This window comes from Chiloscyllium plagiosum, chromosome 30 (assembly GCF_004010195.1).
Source record: "Chiloscyllium plagiosum isolate BGI_BamShark_2017 chromosome 30, ASM401019v2, whole genome shotgun sequence".
Classification (NCBI taxonomy): Eukaryota; Metazoa; Chordata; class Chondrichthyes; order Orectolobiformes; family Hemiscylliidae; genus Chiloscyllium; species Chiloscyllium plagiosum.
This window is the reverse complement of record NC_057739.1, coordinates 7259745-7276492: the sequence shown is the minus strand read 5'-3', so window position 1 is coordinate 7276492 and position 16748 is coordinate 7259745. Positions and strand designations below refer to the sequence as shown.

The 16748-nt window shown below is 40.0% G+C and overlaps 1 protein-coding gene, 1 non-coding gene and 1 pseudogene across 7 annotated transcripts in view; all 3 read right to left on the bottom strand.

The window, feature by feature from the left end:
• The window catches only part of pnpla7b (patatin-like phospholipase domain containing 7b), a 345798-nt gene that overhangs the window by 231779 nt on the left and 97271 nt on the right, over window positions 1–16748 (bottom strand). For 5 of the 6 annotated variants that reach the window (XM_043719904.1, XM_043719899.1, XM_043719902.1 and 2 more), the window contains exons 13-15: window positions 11374–11445; window positions 9211–9317; window positions 7114–7272 (exon numbers count right to left, since the gene is read on the bottom strand). In XM_043719904.1, the coding sequence (XP_043575839.1) occupies window positions 7114–7272; window positions 9211–9317; window positions 11374–11445 (338 nt within the window). The remainder of the gene's footprint in view (window positions 1–7113; window positions 7273–9210; window positions 9318–11373; window positions 11446–16748) is intronic. The other variant, XM_043719901.1, reaches the window with a different exon arrangement.
• LOC122565028 lies at window positions 2950–3048 on the bottom strand (annotated as a pseudogene).
• Window positions 3561–3670, bottom strand: LOC122565029. Its single transcript, XR_006316064.1, has one exon. It is a non-coding gene; the product is annotated as a U6 spliceosomal RNA (small nuclear RNA).

Sequence of the window (16748 nt, the reverse complement as noted above, 5' to 3'; positions counted from 1 at the left end):
GGGTCTCAACATTGTATAGTGATCCCAAAGCAGTTGTGGTTACCAATGGATTAGGCTCAGATAGCTTCAGTGTGGGTAAGGGCTGCCGTCAGGGATGTCCGCTCTCGCCATTGTTATTTACGCTAATAATTGAACCACGAGCAGAATCTATATGGGCTGATCCTAATATAACGGCCCCGAGGATTGGTACAGGTAAATATAAAATTACCCTTTATGCAGATGTTCTTCTATTCCTCAGTAATCCTCTGATGTCCATGCCTCGCTTAATCCAAGTTATTAATACATTTAGCGCATTCTCAGGCTACAAAATTAATTTCTCAAAATCGGAGGCTATGCCAATGGGTGGCCTTGCTATGATACCCCACTTAGTGGGCGGATCCCACTTTCCCTTTCGGTGGTCCCTGGAGGGTTTCTTATATTTAGGCATTTTTATTACTCCAGTATTTGATCAGTTATACAAGGCTAACTTTGTGCATTTACTGGAAAGGATAAGGCAGGACCTCCAGCGATGGGGAGACCTTCCAATTTCCTGGCTGGGTAGAATAGCACTAATTGAAATGAATGTCCTGCCCCGTCTCCTATATCCTATGAGAATGCTTCCGGTGATGCTGCCGAGGCTGGCACTACGTAAGTTATATGGCTGGTTGGGTTCCTTTATCTGTAATCATAGACGGCCCCTCATTAAGCTGAAGAATCTACAGCTTCCACAGGCAAGGGGAGGATTGGACTTTCCAGATTTTAGGAAATATCAGTTAAGTTCCCTGTTAAGTTACATAGCTGATTGGGTCTTGTCTGACCCGCAATCAATCTGGCTGGACATCGAGGCTTCTCAAGTAAAATACCGACTTATTAACCTTTTATTTGCAGACAAGAGGAAAATCATTACGGATCACTGTAAAAACCCTATAATACTAAACACAATTAAAGCTTGGAATATAATGCGGCAAAATGAGGGCAACTCACATAAAACATCCCCCTATGCTCCGATAGTGGGAGCATGGGGATTTCAACCGGGGTTTACAAATGCCACTTTTAAACTCTGGAGATCCAGGGGTATCTCATGTTTAGGGGACCTATTTAAAGAAAGGGTCCTAATGTCTTTTGAACAGCTGTGTCAGAAATTCGGATTACCTAATGGAGACCTCTTTCGATACTTCCAAATTCAAGATTATATACAGAAGAAGACTACGTTATTAGATAGTCTTTATAAATCAGATAGAGAATGTAGAGTGCTACGACCAATGGGGGTATCTTCCGTCAGTAGTATTTCTCATTTACTACATGATGAAGTATCGGGAGATATGGACAATCTGCGTAAAACATGGGATCAGGATTTGGGACTAGAAATCTCTATAGAAACGTGGAATGAGATTTGGGAAAATGCAAGAATCACCATCTGCAACAGAACTCAGGCTACCCAGCTGAAGATACTTCATAGGGCCCATATAGCACTGGATCGATTGGCAAAATTTAAGGCAGGAGCATCTCCAATGTGTCCCAAATGTAAAATAGAGGTGGACATTCTTGTACATTGCCTATGGACCTGTCGTAAGATCCATAGATACTGGACTAAAGTAGCAAGTACCCTGACAGAAATTTTAGGAACGGAAATTAAAGTGGACCCTGTATCTCTCCTTTTGGGCTTTTCGAACTTACCCTCCCTGGATATGCACGGGAAGAGATTATTTTCTATTCTCTCTTTCTGTGCAAGGAAAAATATTTTGGTAAACTGGGTGGCTGAGGGGCCCCCTGGACTTTCAAATTGGCACAGATTAATTATGGAATGTATTTCCCTTGACTTCCTTACAAATATGGTGCACCAAAAGACTGAATTATTTCATAAAATATGGCAGCCCTTCTTGAATTATATAAATACAGATACTTCGGCTATCCTAACAAGGGCTTTTATTTAATTGAGATTACGAACCTGGCTGGTCCGCGGCCCTTGGAAGAGGAATCCCGCACGAATACGGGTTTTGTTACATTTGATGTTAGCACATTCCCAGCATGTATCTCACTATCTAATTTCTGTGTTATCCGTTGTTTTTTTCTTCTTCTTTCTCTTATTTGAATAATGTAAGAGACTTAATTATACACTCTGGTTAGTTGTAGGTTAGATTAGTAGTTAGTTGAGTTTTTCTTTTCTTTCTCGGTATTTTTCTTTTGTTAAATTTTGGCTATTATTTATTTAAGATTTAATTGTAGATCAATGTTTGTACTTGAGAGTCTTGTTTATTTTTGTAAATTTGTAAAAATGTTAAATTTCTAATAAAAATATCTATTAAAAAAAAGAATATATTTACTGTCATCCTACAAAGACTAAATTTCAGATGAAAATCTTTGGGAATAATTGCAACATTCATGTTACAGCGATAGTTCACCACTAAAATGAAAAAATAATGTTAATGCAAAGCCAAGTGCTTTGCTTACTTTAAAGGTAGAATTTAGAAGAGAAAACACAAATTGTATGAATAACAGTTACTTCAGTTTTCTGGTTTTAAAAGTACGTTGCAAATTGAAAATCTATTGCACAGTACTGCATCGATCTCTCTTGTTGCTAAGTTTGTCCGGTTTGAACTATACGGTGGATTCAACGATTATGCTTCTGTGAACAGTCCTGGGTTTTTACTATGTCAAACATACTACATAAAGGCACATATATAACATCAGTATCTGTACTCCTTGGACCCACATTTCTGTCAGAAGGACACCTGAGGGTGGTGGACAAATACAAACAACTGGGAAAGAATCGCTAAAGACCAAGACTTCTGAAGGCTGACTGTTGGGAAGGACAGTCGAGGAGGCAAACAAAAACCAAAAGCTCAGCTGGTTGAGAAGAGGAACCAGAAAGAAACAGTTCACTGTCGTCTCTGCATCAACATATATCCACTTCAGGCACTGCTTACGTTAACCACCACTGCAGAAGCAATTCACACAATAAGTTTGCTTTAAAATATGGATCACGTCATAAGTTTGCATATCATCCTTGCGCAGGACCATGCTAATCATCCCTGTATCATTCCAATTTCGTCACTGGTAATTGATCTCTGTCTTATGAAATAGAAGGTTGCCAGCATCATTAGAAATGCAAGTATGTGCTGTGGTTATTGGAATGCACACATTTCAAACAGCAAATAGAGTTTGCTGCTAAATCGCAGAAGTGAGAGCCCATTTTAAGTAGACATGCAAAGTTAGCCGGTCAGTACAGGTCAGTACTAAAGGTATATTGTTGAATTGTGTGGACCTGAAGTCAGACCCAACATGACAAACATGTACCTTGATACAGACTTTAAATCTGGAAAACATGTAGAAAGTACCAGTTAGGCAACCGTATAAGTGTAGTGAAGATTGCATTTATTCTCAATTACTTCTATTAATTTAGGTTCATAGGGCAAAAATATCTTTCCTTACCAAAAAACACTGAAGATCACAGTGAACTCACTGAGGTAGGGCGAGGGTGACTGAACTGATGTCTGGTCAGGAGCTTATATACAAGAGAGGTTCTTAAGGATCTTCAAGTGCTCATTAGTATTCCACAAAATAGTTCAGACCTTTTTTTTTACAGCATGGAACACTTCACAAATTTGGATGTCATCCTTGTGTAGTGCCATGCTAACCTTTTCTGAATCATTCCAATTAAAGTTTTAGTGATTGGCCTCCGAATTGAGGCTTTTGAACTCTTATTTCTCCTTTACTTTTCTACTGAGGAAAAACATGCAAATTGCGGCAGCATGCAGGAAATTTCCATTAAATACACAATATTATATAAGATTGACAAACAACCAGATACACTAATACCCATCTAACTGTACAATGAATAAGACAAATGAAAGACCATTTCATTTATTAACATTAAAGTTGATTTATTTTTAAACAACTTCACTAGGTTGAATATTTTCCTGAAGCTCAATATTTAATTAGCATTTTCATAAATCTAACCTAGTTACGTGCACTGGTTTGACATTGGGGAGCTTTCCATCTTTTAGCAGATAATAATTAGGGTGCGACCCTGGGCACACAAGGGCACGTGGGCATAAGAAACCCACGGTAACAAAGAAAAGCCTAAGATGTAATACCCACCACTGAGACTGATTCAGCTCCTGCGCACTAACTGGGCTCAGTGATATTTACAATAAGGCCTCACAAAGTGCAGGAGCAAGCTGAAACTTTGGGAGCTGCGACGGATTTATGAGAGATGTGCTTCCACTATAGCAGAAAGGCCTCCCATACTTTCACAGGATCCCCCTGCTTTTCACCCCACTCTTTCGCATGCAGATACATTTAAAGGTTGTGACAATTTAAAAAGTTCAAAATCGGCTCACTGTATAGAGTCATACAGCATGAAAACAAACCAGTTCCTGCTCCTGGCCTATATCCCTTGAAACCTTGCCTATTCATGCACTTCTCCAAATGTCTCTGAAGCACTGAAATTGTGCTCACATTCACCACTTCCTCAGGAAGCCCATTCCACACACGAAACACCCTGTGTAAAAAATTTGCCACATCATTTCTTTTTAAAATCTCTCTACCCTCACCTTAAAGTGTGCCCCCGGTTTTAAAATCCCCATCCTAGAGAAAAGACCATCAACCCTACCTAACATCCCTCATGATTTAGAAACTCCTACAACATCACCTCTCAGCCTCCGGTGCTCATGAAAAAAAATTTCTAATATAAGCAGAAAAAGGTTTTAAAACTTTGAGAATCATTTTGAAAGTTGCTCATAATTCTTTGTCGTATCGAGTATTTTCTCTCAACTGTTAACAGCCTATATTAGAGAGGTCAGGTTCGGTCATGTATTGCACCATCAGAACATACGATTAACTGAAGCAGCCGCTTGGGAAAACAAATCAGATGGCTGCTTGGATTGAAGGAGGGAAAATGATCATTAATCGGAAAGCTGCCACCACTGTTCTGGTCACAAAGCAAGCATTAGAAAACAATCAATCAATGCTGTTTTCAGATCACTGATTTTGTTGGAAACAAATAATAATAGCCTGTTACTATCCAAACAGGCACTGCACTGTAATGTAAAACAAATTTGAAAAACTTGCTATGGAAATTTTTTTATATTAAAGAACCTAACTTGTGTGTAAGAAAGAAGGACTCTAAATTTTATATTGGTTATTATTTTCATTGCCTTCCACTTTGTAATCCTTCCAAACCAAGGACATCTGCTGGTAGGATTTAGCTGTTGGACTTCACCACTGTATCCTGTAGAGGATTTCAAATATTTGCTTGAGCATAATCAGATTCTGTTTATAATGGTCGTGAAGTTAAACAATTGTCACTGTAATTTGTAGCAATCACAATAGCAAGATTAGAGCAAGCCAGTCAAGCATTTCAATCTGCGAGGAATTCAAGCATGTCCCTGCTGAGAGACAGGGGGATCCCTGTAAGTTTCCAGTCTTGATACTACCTTCCAAAAAGGTTTCAATTGAGCTCAAAAATTGTGAATCAGATTGAACACAGACCCAAGCAGAGAAAAGAAAAGTATAAATTCCTAAATTCATATTTAAATGGAAACCAGTTAGTTTCAGGCAAAACAATTTTTTAAGAAAGTGCAACTCACTAAGCATACTGAGTCATAGTTTACTATATCGAATGCATGCGTGTATTTCACACCCATAAATAGATAAATCATTCACATTCACAGACAATCAGTGCTGCAGATACCAGCAGGGTCTTTTCCAATTCAGTGTAACTGTGGAGGTTTATGCATAACAACAACAGAGCTTTGAGGAAGGGTCACTAGATCTAAAATGTTAATTCTCTCTCCACAGATGCTGCCAAGTTTTTCCAGCTATTTCTGAATTGTTTCTGATTTCCACTATCTGCAGTTCTTTGTTTTTTTCCATCACACATTACTTAACTTTCAGTTTGTAATTATTCAGAACCATTCAATAATCATTGAATTATTTATAATATGTCATCCATCTCTTTTTTCAGATACTTAGCAACTTGTGCTTATTTTTAAGCAGGCAAGATATATCGGTCAGTGTTGATACTATTTGCATACACACCTCCAGCATTCAAAGCAACATTCCTGGTCAATATGATCAGTTATTGGCCTTTCACCATACTCAAATACGGCCAGAACAGATCAAAGGTTCCTCTCTCCAAGAGGCTTAAAACTTAGCATAATTGAAATGGCATCATAACAGGAAAAGATAAAAATCAAACACTGAATGTATTCAATATATTGTTGGAAATTCCAGAAATGAACTGAAGTCCCACAACTGGCACTTCATTTGAAACGCTGGAGACATGTTGAAATATTACATAAATGAAAGCTTCTTCAGCAGTGGGAGATTTGAAAGACGATTTGATGGCATCTTGGATTGTAAAAAGAGATAACATTCAGGGTCTCTGGGACCGTGGTGAATCAAGGTCAGTTTAGGCACTATTCCTCATCTACTATGATATGTCAAGTCACAGGGATCCCCCATCCACAAATTCATGTTAAATGTAGCCTCCAGAGTAACCAAATAAGCCCCTAGGTAACCCAACCAGTCTGCAAACATACTCCATGAGCATCTCCATGATCTTTGCAGCTTTGGTTTGGGAAACTGGCAAACAATCATCACTCTCTTCTGAGTCTCCACGATCATAATCTTCTCTTTCTTCCATCCTTTCACTTTGATTTCCTGATCCAAGTCTTTAAAACTCTGCAGATCATCCAGGTGGTTTTGTTATCTTCATACTGTGTGGGTAGTGTTTTGACATTCACAAACATTCCAGTCACAAACAGTAGAAGATTTTTAGTGCCACCCATGTTGACAGAGACTATTGCAATCGTAGCTTCACTTTCCATTGTTGCACATTTTCAGGCTTGTTTCTGATTTCACTCGAGCAGAAGCCAAACTCTGCTCCCAAGTCAATGACACACTCATATGATAAACGTGCACAAATTTGGATAATCCAGGATTACCAGTCAGGAACTTGGACTGATCAAGGGCTTCCTTTCATGGACTTCCTCCTCCCTCGGCAGGAATGATAACTTAGCCACAACCAAATCAGACTCATCACAATTCCCTATATTCGTACCTAAGTAGTAATCCAGCACTTGTGACATTAATAAACTGACGTTGTAAGTAAATATCTTGAGAACTCACATCAAGTTTCATCAAGGTCAGAAGATCCTTCTTGGCAGCCTCTAAAATCGCATTCTGCTGTCTGTGATTGGTGATTACACTTGCTCGTTCTTCACCCTCAATGTAGTGGTAAACCACAGAAGGCTGCTCCATCATGGTTACACTCTTCTTTAGGGAAGACTATGGAAACAAAAAATTGATGTCAGATATCGCTCGCATGATTGCTTGCTACTTTTCAAAAACAGGATTAAATCTGCCCCAGCACTTTTTGTCTTAAAGCCAAATGCCTATCAGAACTGCTTGCTCGGCCAGCTGGCTCGGGGGAAATGTGTTCATTTTGCTCTCAGGCCCCTGTGTAATTGATACATTTGGTAGCAGAACTTACTCAGAAACGGTTGAAGACTTATAATCTCTATCTTGATACCTTCAGCTTAGGCCATAGGGCTCAGTTCAAATTTTCAAGTAGATACAATTTTTCAACTTGTCAAGAGGAATCTAAAAGGAAGTCGAACTAGAATCATACTGCATAAACATAAGTGAACAATTTGTCTTGAAGTCTGACATAATGTCATGTTGTCTCTCACACATTTTCTTTAATTCCATAGTATTCAATAGGATCCATGAAACAAAGTATCATTGTAAAGCTTATTGAACTGAACTTCTTTCTTACAGAGACCTATGAAGAAACTATCAGAGTGCCCAGGGTACTGCAGATGCATGCAAACTCTGTTTCAAATCAAGCAAGATCTAAAACAAGTCAATGCTTATAAGCTTAAAATCACTTTGGTGGCACAAAATAAACCTACTGACAAACGTAATAGTGTCAAGACCATCTTCCAACAAAATCACCTGTTAGTTTAGTTGCCTAATAAGGACTGCATGTTTCCTTCCCATAGGGAGGTAGTCCACTTTCCCAAGCTCAGGACTACTTGCTCAGGGTTTAACCAGCTCTGAACATTCGGCACCAAGTGTACCTGCTTGGAGCTACTTAGACCACACATCAAGACTCTACTTCCTTCTCTTCCTTTCTCCTTCTGAGAAGGGATAAAAATCATAATGACATAATTCTTTATTGCAAAATGTACAGACTGTGGTTAAAAACTATGAAGAATGTGCCACTCAAATACTGTATTCATTCATGATTTTTAAATATTGCCCAAATTTTCTATAACAGATTTACACATGGTGCTCTTTATATTATGATACCACATTTATACGAACATTACAGAAAAGAAATGCACATATTAGCTGTGACTTGTGTAACCAAATCCAGATTAAAATGGAAGTTGACGTTTAACGAAATTAACTTTTCATGTCAGAAATCCCTCTGAAGAAGGGTTAACAGACCTAAAAGGTTAATTCTGCTTTCTCTCCACAGATGCTGCCAGACCGGTTTAGTTTTTCCAGCAATTTCTGTTTTTGCAACTCATTTCTAGTACCTGCACTTCTTTCGTTTTTTTTAATCCAAAATTAAAAGCAATTGCCTTCCAAAGCATGATAAATTTAAAAGCCTATCAGATTGAAAGCCAGTAACCCACAGCACAACTAACTCAGGAGCGCTGTTGGTTGGTTGGATTGACATTAAGGTGGAAGCTTTTGATGTTTGAAGTCATTATCTTACTTGTTCACCGTACCTATTTAAATACTATTACTTTGTGGGTTTTTTGTTTACAAAGATTCTTTTACTATTTCAATTCAACTTTGGAGTCCTGCCACTTATTTCCGTCAGCTTGGTTTTTCCACACTTTATACTCCTTAAATAAATATGATCATCAAGGCATTCTAACAGATTTCAAAGTTCTCTGGTATTCTTAGAATCAGGATTCTTAGAAGTACAATATATAGATTAATGCTTGAATTTAAATGATTCCTTACCCTAATGAAACCTTAGAAAACAGCATATACAATTACTTTTGAAGTGCATGAATTATCATCATTTAAGCAAACATGACATCCACTGGGTCCATCATTATTTAGAATGGAAGGTTTTTTTTCAAATTTAGTATTGGTACAGAACTGAGGGCAAGTTTGATGCAGGTTGCCCTACTCAGTTTTAAATCCACTTAGCACTCCCTGTTGATTTTGGGACCTAGAACCTGGACTGAAATCAGTATGTACCTTGACAGCAGACATGACAGGACTGGAACAACGTTCCTCCGCTGACTGGCTGATCCTTGCCCTTTCATAAGCCATATCCATGTCAGATTTACTGCTGGTCGCTCCTCCTGCAACAACAACCACCAATGATCTCAAAGCGAGAGAGCAAATTATTAATCCAATTTCACAAAGATTGTCATCTGTATTAAACATCTGGTTTATACAAACATAACCACGATACTGGTTCGCAGATTCACTTTACAGACAAATGAAACCAATTTGTCAATTTGGGGTCTGGATTATATGTAATTATTATTTCCTCTGTGAAAGTGCTCAAATTTGGTTTGCAGTCCACTAATAAAAGGATTCAGTGCCTGGAGTTGAAACCTCAGTTTCATGGCGGGGGAGTATTTCTTAGTTTGTGATTATTGGGAATAAATCTACACCCAAATGAAAAATTAACAAAGCTTTCAGCACCACAGGAACAACAAATGAGCCAGGAGCGATGACAGCATGTCTTGATCTGATATAACCGAAGTGAGCAATACGTCAAAGGGGAAGAGCATCTTTAAATTGAACCATCAAGCAGCAAGGTTGTTTTGCACACTTTGAAATAAGTGTTAAGCAACATCGCTCAGTTTAAAGCTGAAGATGCCATTTTATTTCAATAAAATAGATTTGTTACTGCAATCTCTGTTAGGTATATACACAAATGGCAGTGACACCTCATTTTCCCTAAGCTGCATCAAAACTACTATGTATCATTGATGACAGTCACATAATCACAGCTCTATAAATGGGAAAAGAAAGATATCAATGTGCAAATTCTGACCAGGCTGCTCATAGTGATTACAAGTGAGGGAAACTGACATGCCAGGCATGACCAAATTAATCTTAAATGCTCTGCTTGAAATGATCGGCACTCCCAGACAAGAATTAGCTACTTAAGGAAAGCTACTTGATGGATAGCACCATGACTTAGTGATTAGTAATGCTGCCTCACAGCGTCAGGGACCAAGGTGACTGTCTGTGTGGAGTTTGCACATTCGCCCCATGTCAGCGTGGGTTTCCTCCAGGTGCTCCGGTTTCCTCCCGCAGTCAAAAGATGTGGGGGTTAGTTGAATTGGCTGTGCTAAATTGCCCATAGTATTCAGGAATGTGTTGGTTATGTGCATTAGTCAGGGGAAATGTAAAATAATAGCGTACGAGAATGGGTTTGGGTGGGTTACTCTTTGGAGAGTTGGTGTGGACTCGTTGCACCACTCTAATCTAGACTCTGATTTCCAGCATCTGCAGTCCTCACCTTTGTCTTATAATGCCAAATAGCCTGTTAACACACTATAGGGATTCTATGATGCATTACAGTGACTTCTAGCATGTCTCAAACTAATCCAGTCAAGGTCAACATCTTCAGAAATACGAGAAAGAAAACTGCAAGGAATAATCTAACACAATTTAGCAGAGTATGAGCAGTGATCCTATGTATTTGTTTCTCTTTTGGTTTTAAGTGTTTGGTATGAACAATGAATAGCCCAATAAAAATATTAAATGCGCATCTGTATTAACTATTAAAATAAAAACCACGCAACCTTTTTGTCTATTCTGACACTTGGATTATGGGATGGAGGTCTTTGGTGAACCAAGAAAATAGCTGCACACTCCACACACATCTCATTTGAAAAGATCCAGGAAACCTAAATTGCTGTGGATGTTTTGGTTGCATCCGTTAATTGGCGGTAGGTTTTGAGCCCAAAGCCAACCTGGGCATTGCTACACATGAACTAAATATCACGTGTGGTGGTCTGGCCTAGCCAGGTCTGCAGAGAGGCTCCTGCAGTACACAAAAGGAAGAAAGAGTGTGGCAGATCACCCCAAGATAGGGTAGATACTTCACATCATACCCATATCTGATGATATAATACTTTCCATGTGGCAGAGTTCTTTACACTTTCTAGACCAACGAAGTGGAATTCCTGGAATTCATGCTTACCCCCCTGTTGTCAAGTGGAGCACTGCCACCACCGCTCAATCAAAATGGCCAAATTTAGCAAATGACCGGGAAGAAAATTTGATACCTACCTGGTTTGGCCAGCTCAGTACCAGTTTCATGACCCTAACTACCTAGGGCAGAAAACAAGGCATTCAAGTGTTGCCAATATCATGCTGCATACACTAGTCACTGACCTGGGATATCCAAAGGCACAGAGACTGAGCGCCATCTCTTGTTTAAACAATCCCCTGCCACATTCTTGTAATCTGAAATAAGGAATAAAGAAAATTCTAATAGATCTTAATCTTAAAAAATATCTGGCTGATCTGTCTGAACAGGCTGATTAACAAGACCTACAAAGAAAACTGACAATGTGATGTAGCTCAGTTAGGAAGTATATGCTATGCACAGTGGTAATGTCTTGACCTCTGAGCTGGGAGGCTTGGGTTCGAGTGCCATCTGCTCCAAAGATGGGTAGTGACATCTCTGAACAGGTTGGTTAGAAAATATCTATATTGGTACCATAAATGTCTCAGAACTGACAACCAGACTTCTCCGACCACTGGGATTCAAGACAATCCATAAATCGACACCCACGCTCAGACAATAACTTGCCAGGACAAAAGACCCATTACCCATCATGTGCAAGACTCACGTAATTTACAAGATTCCATGCAAAGACTGCACAAAACACTAGATAGGACAAACAGGCAGACAACTAGCAATCTGCATCCATGAACACCAATTAGCCATTAAACGCCACAACCAGCTGTCCCTAGTAGCCATATGCACAGATGACAGGGACCACAAATTTGACTGGAACAACACAATGACCATAGGACAAACTAAACAGAGGACAGCCAGAGAATTTCTATAAGCATGTCACTCATCCACAGACTCTATCATCAAGCACATAGACCTAGACCCGGTCATTACAACAAACAACTGGAACTAGCAGCCTGAAGCACCAGGCATGGAACAAAATAAATTCCAGAGGACACAGTACAGCAGCGCTTCACAGAGGGTCCAAAGCACTGAAGATGTCACCCATACAGGGGAGGAAACATCTGCAGATCAACGTCTCAGCTCGGTGAACATACTCCAACCATGACAACCAACACCCGAGCTACAAATCTTTATGCAAACCTTGAATATTGGTACCAGGGCGCTCTTGTGATGTCATGGTAGCATCCCTGCTTCTGAGCTAGGGGGCTTGGATTCAAGTCCCACCTGCTCCAGCAGAGTGCAATAATCTCTCTAAACAGGTAAATATGTGAATATAACTATTTTCTATGGGAATCACTGGTCATTTCACTTTTTCCATAGCCAACAGCAGAAAGGTCCATCCATTATTATACAACAGACCTAACCAAGTGTATCAATAATCCTGAGTATCGGTTGGCAGTAATGCTGTGCTTACTACTTTTGTGCCTAGTTTCAAATCTAGCACAGACTGACAGTATCAATCTCATCTCATGTGAAATGCGCTCAGGACTTTCACATCTATGCCCTGGCAGACCTCAGAAATACCCTAGTGAATGTCCATAAAAGAACGACAATGATGACTGGCCTGGAAAATAGGAAGGATCAGGTACATTGAGAGTCTTTCGCAGCAGTTGGGAACCATGCAATGCTGAATGAAGCTCTGTGTGGTCTAGCTGACTGGCCGGTGCTCGAGACCGAATAGGAGTACCATAAATGCAGCACAGCACAACACAATTGAAAACTTCAAAGGCAAGTTTAAAGTGATTGAAAAATTACGATTATGAAGTGTTCTACTCACATAGCATCCACAATTATTAAACTCAATTCAGCATCCCTCTCCACATTTCATATGGCATCAGGCCAAACACGAGCAAGGAAACCGCCTGCTGATTAACACCAACCTAACTGATGAATCAATCCTACTCCATGTTGAACACTACTGAGGAAGCACTGCAGGTAAAGACATAAGCTTCAACATCCATCACCAAAACTGGATTTTAACACCACTATTTTCTGAGCTGCTGAGTCTTAAACCGCATTGCTGCTAGATTTAGGTGGGGAGGGGGAGCATTTGCTGAATGAATAAGAAAAACAAAAACCTTATTTGACCTTGTCTTTAACAACCATCCTGGAGCAGATGAGTTTGTCCACAAAACGCAAAAGTGACCACAGCACAACCACTGTGGAGACAAAGTCCCATCTTCACAGTGAGAATACTCTCTATCCTGTTGTGTGGCACTACCACACTGCTTAACAGGCCAGACTTTGGACAAATCTCGCAATTCAAAACTAGGCATCTCTGAGGTGCCATGGGCCATCAACTGCAGCAGAATTGTATTCAACAACAATCTGAAACACATGGCCTGGCATATCCCTGACTCTGCCATTACCATCATGCTGGAAGATCAACACAGGTTCAATGAAGTATACAGAAACACCAGACATCTAAAGATGAGGTGCTAACAAGGTGAAGCTACACCACAGAACTCCTCACATGCTCAACAGAAAAACTTGAAAGTGACAGGGTTAAACAATCCCATACCAACAGATAAGACCTAACCTCTGCAATACTGCCACATCCAGTTGTTAATGGAGGTGGACAATTACAACACAGTGGAGGAGGCAGCTCCACCAATATCCCATCCTCAACAATGCAGAGCCCAGCAGATCAGCACAAAGCACACTACGTGAGTCACTTGCAAACATTTTTCAGCTAGGATTACTGCATGGACAATGCATCTCAGCCTCTACCTGAGGTCTTCTAATTCATAGTGAGCAGTCTTCAACTAATTCTATTTACTCCATATCAAAGTATCAAGAAATGACTAAAGGCACTGGATACTGAAAAAGGCTATGGGTCCTGACGTCATTCGGCAAAAGTGTTGAAGACTTTGCACTCCAGCACCGACTGTGCCCCTAGTCAAGTTCCTCTAGTACAGCATCTTTTCACACATGTGGAAAATTGTGCAAGTATGGATTGTCCACAAAAAGCCAAAAAAAAAAATCTAACAGCCAACTACTACCCTAATGATAAAATTGGGCAGATTCAACAAGGCTTCGTCAAGGGGAGGTCATGCCTGACAAACATGTTAGAATTCTTTGAGGGAGTATTGAGCAAGTTAGACAAAGGAGAGCCAGTGGACGTGATCAATTTGGATTTCCAGAAGGTACCAGGTGCCACACAGCACAATGCTATATAAGATAAAAACCCATGGTATTGTGGGCAATATACTGGCATGGATAGAGGATTTGCTGACTGGCAGAAGACAGGGAGTGGGGGTAAAGGAGTCTTTTTCAGGACGGAAGCTGGTGACTAGTGGAGTTCTGCAGGGATCAGTATTTGGACCACAATTATTCATGTTACAGATTAATGACCTGAATGAAGGAACTGAGGGCATTGTTAAGTTTGCAGGTGACACAAAAATAGGTAGCATTGAAGAAGCAGGGAGGCTGCAGAAGGACTTGGACAGGCCAGGAGAGTGGGCAAAAAAGTGACAGATGGAATACAATGTTGGAAACTGTGAGGTTATGTACTTCAGTAGGAAAAACAGAAACATACAGCATTTTCTAAATGGGAAAAGGCTTTGGAAATCTGACGCCCAAAGGGATTCAGAAGTCCTAGCTTAGGATTTTTTTTTTTTTTTTTTTTTTTAAGGTTAACGTGCAGGTTCAGTTGGCAGTTAGTGCTCCAGTGAGGCTCAGTGCAAGCAGGAAGGAACAGCACCAAATCTTAGGGTCTGAGACACTTCCTTCCATGTCCTTTACCCATTCCCACATCTCGGGCAGTCATGAAAAGGGCTGCTTTTATGCTCAAAACATCAATTCTCCTGCTCCTTGGATGCTGTCTGACTGGCTGTGTTTTTACAGCACCATGCTCTTCGATGCTTTCAGCACAGCGTACCCACTTTTGCCTACTCATTGTCCCCATTTCTCCTTTTCTGGTTTATTATTAACCATCCCTTTGAGTGCTTAACTGTCACTCTCTCTCTCTGGGTTCTGTCTCCACCTATCTGCTCACTCCTTTCCCCCTCCCTTCCCTAACATCAGCATAAATATTAATTTTCCCTGCTACTTTCAGTTTGCAAGAAGGGTCACCAGACTTGAAACATTAACTCTGCTTTCTCTCCACAGACACTGCCAGACCTGCTGAATTTCTCCAGCAATTTCTGTTTCGGTGATACAGAGGAACCTTGATTATCCAAATATCCGAATATCGGATCATCCAAAGATGATTTCAAGGTCCCGCAAAAATGTTACATCAAAGAGGTAAGTGTATCTGACTTACCTGTACTGAGGAAGATATGAAAATGCTGGCAAAAACAAAGAAACACAAGCAGCTCAAGCAACAGTGGCTGGATATGTCTTAGGTAAGGGTTGTTACACAGCCCATTGCGTAATTAAGTGTTTTACAGTATTCCTGGCACTTTACCAGATAGTTAATTTTAAAAAAACAGCCGAGAACGTAAATGCATGCACAAGGCAGGGCTTCCATCTTTCTATTGCGAGACCGAGTTCCAGGAAACTGATAGTGTAAGTGGTTTTGCGATCATACCAGCTGTTCGGGACCTTGTTTAATGCTGGGATTTCATGGTATGGGTGTAGTTCTTCTTCATTTAACCTGTAACTTGCAGACTGCAAAGATTAGTTTGTTTCAATGGCAGACTCATTAAAATTACAGATTTAAACAAATTCTCCGGTACAGCACAGTGTTAGATCAGTATGGTTTCCCCTGTTTAAGTTGAAATAAGTTATCTGAATCATCAATTATCCAAACAAAATTGTGCCCGCCTATCTCGTTCGGATAATCAAGGTTCCTCTGTACCCAAATTCCTAATTTAGATTCCTTTTACAACTAATTCCTGGATAGATATTTTCTAATCTACCTGCCCACAAATGTAACACACCTCTGGAATGGGTGGGACTTGAACCCAGGTCTTTTGGCTCAGAGGCAGTAATACAACTGCTGCACCATAACAGCCCTCATTCCCGGGTATCAGCTATATTGGAATTATCTGAATTTGATTTCCAGCTATAATTCATTCCTGCTCTGTTATCCTATATTCCAGCCACCTGGAAGTCTGAACTGGATTTCAGTCTGCAATGCATTGTTGAAGTGCCTTTATGTACTGACAAGGATAAACTGTGCACTGTTAGGGCTTTTGTCCTTAATTATAAATAACATTAATATGTATAATGGTAACAAAAAATTGTAATAGCTGACAACAAAGCAGGGATTACTGCCCTTGCTGAAAATGCTGCATTCATTATGTGTGATCAGTACCAAGTAAAACATGTAAACTGATAATAAACAAAAGTGGAGCAAAATTCCAGAACAAAACAGACTCGCCAATTGCAAGACCTGAGTTGAATGTTTGGAGGTGCCATTCCTCTGGCATTTTAAGATGAGATGCTTTCTCTATTAAGTAATTACATACACAAAATGTGTTTACTGTGTACCTACTTGCTTTGTTCGTGTGGAGAGTACAATGAATCTAAAGTCTTAGAACATAGAACATAGAAAAATACAGCGCAGTACAGGCCCTTTGGCCCTCGATGTTGCGCCGATCCAAGCCCACCTAACCCA